At 49.8% G+C, this 7,690-nt stretch overlaps 2 protein-coding genes across 5 annotated transcripts in view; both read right to left on the bottom strand.

Annotated features, from left to right (window-relative positions):
* The window catches only part of VAMP1 (vesicle-associated membrane protein 1 (synaptobrevin 1)), a 30,260-nt gene extending 25,504 nt beyond the window's left edge, over nt 1-4,756 (bottom strand). For 3 of the 4 annotated variants that reach the window (XM_046939678.1, XM_046939685.1, XM_015293316.4), the window contains exons 1-4: nt 4,705-4,756; nt 4,022-4,151; nt 3,097-3,255; nt 2,791-2,842 (exon numbers count right to left, since the gene is read on the bottom strand). In XM_046939678.1, the coding sequence (XP_046795634.1) occupies nt 2,791-2,842; nt 3,097-3,255; nt 4,022-4,151; nt 4,705-4,706 (343 nt within the window). In that variant the 5' untranslated portion in view covers nt 4,707-4,756. Of the gene's footprint in view, nt 1-157; nt 2,390-2,790; nt 2,843-3,096; nt 3,256-4,021; nt 4,152-4,704 lie in introns of those variants that run through there. The other variant, NM_001039486.2, reaches the window with a different exon arrangement.
* Nucleotides 4,757-6,037: 1,281 nt separating this feature from the next.
* On the bottom strand, nt 6,038-7,592 carry MRPL51 (mitochondrial ribosomal protein L51). Its single transcript, NM_001008675.1, is given in 2 exon segments — nt 6,038-7,192; nt 7,333-7,592. Coding segments are annotated over 2 exon segments (432 nt in total). The 5' UTR covers nt 7,568-7,592; the 3' UTR covers nt 6,038-6,995.
* Between the last annotated feature and the right edge of the window lie 98 nt (nt 7,593-7,690).

Genomic DNA, 7,690 nt, shown 5'->3' on the forward strand with positions numbered 1-7,690 from the left:
AACCAGCACCATGGCAACAGGAGACTGCTCGTTGCTTTGGGAGATAGAACTTTCGTTATGTATATGGTACTGAAGTGACAATAAAAATAATGTGTTTTTTAAAAGCAATCTGTGATCCCAGCCCTTCCCCACCCACTAACAGACCAGACAGACTCAGTAAGGTGATGAATTGTGTTTCTTTGAGACTGTTTAAAGTACATGAGCTGATTACTACAACATGCCAGAGATTACAGTTGTGTTTATAGAGGAAGGAAATAAATTGCACGTGCGTAACTGGCTGTAATACTGCATACAGCAGAGTCCCTTGCTCTTACTCAGAGGGCCTTGGTAATTTTTTTTGCCCATGCATAGAGACACAAAGAAGGGGAAAGGTAGCAGAAGAGACAGCAACATACAACATCCAAGAGAAAGAAATGGAAGAGACAGCCTGAGGGGACCTTAGCCCCCAGAGGAATAGGAGGAATGGGGCACCAACGGCTTTGTTTTGAAAAGTTCAAGAGAACTGCTGGTCTGGGGGCCTCAAGCTTGTATGCCCACCCCCTAGAATGATAGCCATAAGTAGTACAAAGCAGACCCTGGCTCCTCTTCAGCAGATGCACTTCTGACCGTCCATCACATCTCAGTTCCACAGGGAATTAGGGAAGTGCTCAGGGGACGAGGGCTGCTTCACTCCAGATCTTCAACTCTGCCCTCACCCAAGGTGGAGAGGGATGGAATTGCAGGGAGATGAACTCAGCGCAAATGAAATGCTGGGGCATGGAAGTGAGCATGCAAAACCTAGCCCCTTCCCAGACAACCTGTGAGGAGGAAAGGGGCTTCTCCAGCATACTCAGTGCAACAAAATGCATCTGCTTCTCCCATCTTTTGTACTTCCACCTGGGAACGCCAGTGATGTTTTCCCCTACATCCTCCTAAGCCTAGACAGATCTCTGTGCCTGAGGTAGAGATTCCTCAACTAAAGAGCTGTCCTCTTTACAGTCTAGATTATGGGCTACAGCTCAGCTTGTAAAAAAAAAAAATACACTCCTCAAAAAACTGCAGAAACAGCTCATTTAACCCCTGGTTTGCCAATATATTTGAGCAATTCACAGCTCTTGCTCTTTCTTAAAGAGGAAAGCGTGGGATATTGCTTACAGAAAACCATGGCATTTCACACTGTAAGTTTATTTACAGCAGAGACCACTCCAAATCTAAGCTCAAGAGAACTCATAGCAAGTAGGAAGATTTCAGTTTGATCTAGAGATCTATGCTGCCAAATTGGGACAACTAATATCACTTTGCAATATCCATGCCAGAGCAGCATTTCCCTTTGAATTTCTAGGTAATAGCTTCAAATATTTTTTAACTCCTGCTAAAAGTTAGGGCTCTTGTGGTCAGAGAAGCAGAACAGGTATTCTTAAAACCTGTGTGACTCAGTCTCATGTGGAGTACATCCAATTTCCTTCACCTTCATCTATTATGTAGTGGACTTCCTTTGCCATTCAACATGGTAACACTGGGAAGCACAACTCTCATTCTCCTTTCTGCCACTAATCCCAACATCTTCCAGAAAGCTACAAGGACAGTAGAAAGCTGTAAGGTACTGGATTGTGTCTGCATAGATGAAAGGAATATTTGATGCACATACACCACCACACTCCTTGCTGATGGTGATGTATTCCTTAGTACTAGATTTTATGCCCACACAGGCTCTTTAGACAGCGACAAAACTCCTTTCAATCAACATGAAATTTGTTGCACTTCACTGAGGTAAACACGTTGACTCCTTTTTATTACAACTGAAATGTCCACATTCAAAGAGCAAGTCAACTTATAATAACAAGCAGAATAAATCATTTCCTTGAGCGCTCATCCCTGCATGACTACAGAAATCTAGATGACTGTCTAGCTCAGTCAGATGGATCACAGTCACTGACCAGCACAAACTAGCCTTTATTTCATCAATTAAAAGCATACATCATGTTGCCACTCTTTATGCAGAGCACAAGAATCTCACATGATGAAGTCCTGCACACCCAAAGGCACTACATTAAGGCATTCTTTATTTGCTAGAGTCCACACAGGCACTAACTGAACAAGCTTACACCCCAAAATAAGCCACAAATTCCCCGCAGAAGAGCAGGAACAATAGCTACCCACTCCTCCTCTGCTTCCTATTCCTCTCAGCTCAGATGACCCTCTCTTAAGCTGCAGCTGTTGGAAAGTTTAACCCATGATCAGTAGAGCACTTCATAATCTTAAAAAAGACAACAAATCAGAACCAATAAAGTAATCAATGAAGAAGCTAGGTGGAAGGGAAGGGAAAATTCAGAGGCAAGAAGAGACAGGCAAGGTGACAGGGGACAGCAGGTTGCAGACTGAAGGGGCTACATTCAAGTAAAAAAGTAGACTGGACATAAAGCAAGAGGGAAAAAAAGGAAAGAACAGAAGGGCAAGTTACATCAAAGGTCCCCCAGAGACCTCCAAAATCCCCCACCAGGAAAGGGGCTTGCAAACCCACCCACTTCAAGGTATCTGTCCCTCATATTTACAGGTTTATTTGACCTGGTAATAAAATGTCTCACTTCTACATTGATGGCCACCCCCACTTCCTTTCCTTGCTCTGTAAAGCATACTATTTCCACAGTAACTGGAACTAGTGTTCCAACGCTACCACTTCCCTTTCCCAAGGAAAGAAGTTACCACTTATGCAAACAAGACCCTCCAGATCATAAACCAAAAAGCAAAAGTTTTAAAGTACTCTGGTGTTACGGCTTCTTCACCTGTAATCCTGGGCTTTTCAGTACTTACTTACAATCACCACCACCACAATGGCACAAATCACTCCCATCATGATCATCATCTAGAAAGAGAGATTGTCAGATAGTAATACTCAGAACAGACTGCTGAGTTCACAGTTTCCATGACAATGAGGGAACATAAGGCAGATGCTGAAGGCAGGACAGCTGAGGCCTCAAAGACTTTCCACAGTGAAATAATCCTAAGCATTTGAAATTGTTATAATAGTTATTATGTCCCAACTATCCTCAGAAAGCCCTGAAGAAAACTAATCAAATTCCCTTCTAATGAAAGAAGTCACGGCACTAGGAAACTCACCTTACAGTTCTTCCACCAGTACTTCCTTTTGAGTTTTGCTGCACTACTTTCAAATACTGAGGCACCAGCCTGAAGTGCATCTGCCCGGTCATCAAGCTCTGACAGTTTCTGGTCTCGTTCCAGTACCTTGTCGACATTTACACGCATTATATCAACCACCTGCAGAAGGAAAAACAGTAGCAGTAGTCATAGCGGTTCAACAGGGTTGAAAGTAAGAGCAGTAACACAGCAACGCTAAGATACTACTAACAAGTAAAAGCCTGAAACAAGGAATAAAGATGAGAGTAAAGAAAAAACAGCTTTCAGGTCATTGCCTACTCGAAAATGGGGAAAGACCCTAGCACACTGCTAAAGCATCCTTTCAAGTATAATTAATCTACACTTGCAGCACACTACTCTCACTTGTTTTTGAAAGTTCTCAAGTCCATCAGGATTAGAGCAACCCCCTCTACAACAGCAATCACATGCTCAAGGGAAGATAACTGCAAAGACAACTTAGAGCTACGTGTTGCTGCCCCAGCGAGGCATAAGGGAGTTACTGCACTCTGCGAAGTCAGGTAATGTTCACGTTTTACATTGAACGCGCACTCTAACTGTTCACCCGGCAGGGATTAAGAGTAGTTCTGGATCCCATAGAGGTTTATTTCTATGATACTCGTGTCATATGAAGTACAAGGAATCTAGCAGGTCTGCTCCCTAGATGTCATAACCAAAATTACACTGCTTTTAAATATAAAGCTATTTCATCTCAGCTCCTGCCCGTTTACAGATCAGACACTGTCCTTGCATTGATTATTAGCGCCTCTCCAGCAAATGTATTCCAAAAGCATCCACCCCTTCAGCAACATACACTTATCAAGAGCACCACTGCAGCAGCGCAGCGCAAGCGCCCATACAGCCCAAGGGAAGCAGCACAGCTACTGACCTCCTCCACCTGGGCCTGCGTCTGCTGCAACCGACGGTTACTGCTCAGATTGGGGGGTGGCCCCGGGGGGCCCCCGGCAGGGGCTCCCCCTTCCGGGGCCCCAGGAGCAGGCTGCTGAGCTGGTTCAGACCTACGGGAACACACAAGGGCAGAGAGAACGTAACATCAGGCCCCCAGCTGTCAAAGGACAGATGCCCACCCCGAGCTACCAGCGCTGAAGGTGACAGGAGGCAACAACCCCCCGTGCCACAGCCTCCCTTAGCTGCTCCCGGAGCGGCTGCAGGCATCTTGCGGGTCGGGCCGTGCTGGCACCGCGCCCTGCCAGCTCCCGAGAAGGGGACGGAGGTGACCGAGAGGCGGCCCGCAGCGTGCCGCAGGCGGCGGGAGCGGAGTGACGGAACCGGGCCCCACCAGCAGGGAGGCTGCAACGAAAGGACAGGCCCCGCGCACCCTCTCGCGCTGCGGGCGGGCAGCGGGAGCGCCCCGGCCGAAGGGTGGCGGTGCGCGCAGCCCGGCCCGCGGTTGCTGCAATGCGCCACTCTCCGTGCCGCCGCTGGGCAGGCCGCCGGCCCCGCGCCCGCGCCCGCGCCCCCTCCCCCTCACCCGCCGTCTCAACCCGCACGGCTCCCCTCATGGCCGCCCCATCTCCAGCGGCCGCCGCTTCCCGCCCCGCGGACACTCACATCCCCCAGCCGGCACAAACAAACAGCCCCGCACCGCACTACCAGAAGCGCCGCGCGCTCACTGGCCCTCTTACTTATAGCGGCTGAGGCCCCGCCCACAGGGCCGGCAGCCAGTCAGAAGTAGTCACAGGAAGGCCTCGCCGAGACCCGCGAATCAGCACCGCCCTCTCCTTCTCCGAAGCCAATCAGCGCGCCTCGGCTCGGCCGGAGCGAGGCGCCCGTGAAGAGAGCCCCTTCCCTAAGTCCCGCCTCCCGCTGTCCCCCGGACTCTCCGGGATTGAGCCCCGTCCCCGCTTGGCACCGCCCAATCAGTGCTGGGCTCAGCGCCGCCAGAGTCCGCTGTGCGCGAGTGCTGCAGCAATCTGGGTATGGTGCTGCTGGCGTGCTGCCGCCGGGCAGGAAAACCTGAATGAGGCCCCGCAACGGCTGCGTTCAAGCCTTGGCTGCCAGCTGAGGGAAATTAGGCTCTGGCAATAGCCCCGAGAACGGCTCTGAGTTTGGCTTGTTCCTCTAGAGGTGTTGGGAAACCTACCAGATCAGAAGGGAGCGTTCTTCCATTTGGTTGCAAAAAGGAAAGCAGAAATGTACTGGGACGAGAAGTTTCCATGCAGCATTAACAGAAGGTGAAACTTGCTGAACTTGCTTGGTTTGGTTCTCTTGGTGCATGTTCCCTTGAGGCCCACAGAGCTGATGCTCCTCAGTTTCTGATGTATTTTCAGCTACAAATTTGTTGAATCTCTTCCACGTGCTTGCTTGGTCGCCACTTTGGCCATAGTCCAAGGTGGTTCACAAGCTGGATGTGAGAAGCATCAGACAGAAGGTCTGTCCTCCCCTCAGATTTCAAACCGTGACCTGTTCTGACAGCGTGACTCACCGATCTGACGGGTGGCTGCAGACTGTGGGTCAGCCACAATGACCACAGCTTCTCTGGCTTGTTAAATGGTCAACCTCTCTGCCTATAATTTAGGCAGATGCGCGCTCATCTTAGAGATTTTGTGCTAATTCTGCAGCATATAACAGTAAACTTTATGAGAAAAAGGATGCTGGACTTGAGGGATCCCAACTTTGACTCACTGTGGCTTCTTCTCTCAAGGGTCTAGAAGTAGTCATGGAATATTAGAAGCTGGGAGTTTCATGAAGCAGTTAAGTACCTAAATCAACAGACAGATGCTTGCTAAGTGTCACTAGTATGGGGTTTGTTGTGCTTTAACCCAGCAGGTGGCTAAGCAACACAGAGACATTTGCTCACTCTTCCCCTTCCCAGGATGTGGGAGAGAATCAGAAAACAAAACAAAACAACAACAAAAAACCGACAACAAAAAAGTAGAACTTGTGGGTTGAGATACAACTATTTACTAGGATAAAGGAAAATAGTTATGACTACATATATACATATATATGAATGCATATAACAAACGATGCACAAGCAATTGCTCACCACCCCCTGACCAATGCCAAAGTAGCACCCTGAGTAATGGGAGAGTAAGATGAACTCCCACCCCCTTCAAAACTCGTTCTTCATGTCACATGGTATGGAATATCCCTTTGGCCAGTTTAAGTCAGCTGTCCTAATTTTGTTTCCTTCCAGCTCCTTGGGTCTTTCCCTGAAAATGGCCTTGGTTCTGTACAACACTGCTTAACAGTGACTATAAACATGGGTGTGTTATCAGCTTTGTTTTCTCCTAGACTCAAAAAGACAGCATCGCACCAGACACTCTGAAGAAAACAATTCTGTCCCAGCTGAAACTAAGACAGGGTTAAGTCACTATCACTATGAAATAGAGACAAGTCCTGTTCTAAAAACACATTTTTATGTATTTCAGCTAATGTTTGTTTCTTTAGACTTGACAGCAATCACAGATATGTGGAGGTCAGGGGGCATGTAGTGAGCACCGAGAGGTATTACTGAGAGACATGCTCATCGTTAACTTGGTAATTTGGCTTATGAGGAAAAATCCAATATGACATGTACTGAAATTGCTGAGTATGATATGAAAACCTGGAGCTAATAAAGATTGAAAGGAAGCTGGAAGCCTGGCCAAAACCTCTCAGATAGAAGACTCTCAGATAATAGCCAAAAGATGCAGGCTGGCACCGTGAGAAGTACATGAGACGTGACTAAGGCGGCTGAACTTCCAAAGAGCTCAGGTCTGGCGCAGCAGCAGGACCTTGGGGCTGGGCCAGAAATACACAGCAAAGGCTGCAGAAAGCACTGGGAACAAAGCTGTAAGAAGGATGGCTTTATTCCGACTGTGACACCGCAAAACCCCATGGCAGACCCACAGTGTCTCTTAGCGGTGCTTCCCAGTGCGGTTGAAGCGCTTGTACAAGAACCGGATCCTCTTTTTGAGATTGTGGTAATCGTCCATGAACATCCGATCTCCCACCATCTGCTTCTTGCGAATGCACCGCTGCAGCTCATTCCCCCGCCAGCCTCGCAGCCACTTGGGCCCCATGATGAGGTGCTTCGGGTGGATCTGGAAACCGCCTGAGAATAAAAAAGTAAGGGTTGAAGGCAGAACCCGGGAAAGGCTCCGACCACCCACTGGAGGAGCTGCTCACTCGCAGCTGCCTCCGGGCGCCGTCCCCTCCCGCCCAGGGCCCGCAGCCGGTAGGGGGACACCTCACCCAGGATCCCCACGTTGTCGTAGACCCCGAACAAGGCCCGTTTCTCCGTCCACCGATCCACCTTCTGAGGCTTCGGGGGCTCCCTAACGCGAAAGTTGCGGGGCAGCCCGGCCAGGGGGGAGGTGATGGGCAGGGGGCGGTAGGGCTCGTGGCGCTGCCCCCCACCGCTGACGCTCCGCACTGCCTGCGGCAGGGCCACGACCCGGCGCATCAAACCCCGCACCAGCGCCGCCATCTTGGCGGCGACTCGGATGAACCGGAAGGAGGCGGGCGGTGCCGCGCTAACGGTCGCTGAGGGAAGGGAACCGACGATTGGTCGAGGCCCTGGAGGGCCGCGGCGCTGCCGGGCGCTGATAGG

This window comes from Gallus gallus, chromosome 1 (assembly GCF_016699485.2).
Source record: "Gallus gallus isolate bGalGal1 chromosome 1, bGalGal1.mat.broiler.GRCg7b, whole genome shotgun sequence".
Taxonomy (NCBI): Eukaryota; Metazoa; Chordata; class Aves; order Galliformes; family Phasianidae; genus Gallus; species Gallus gallus.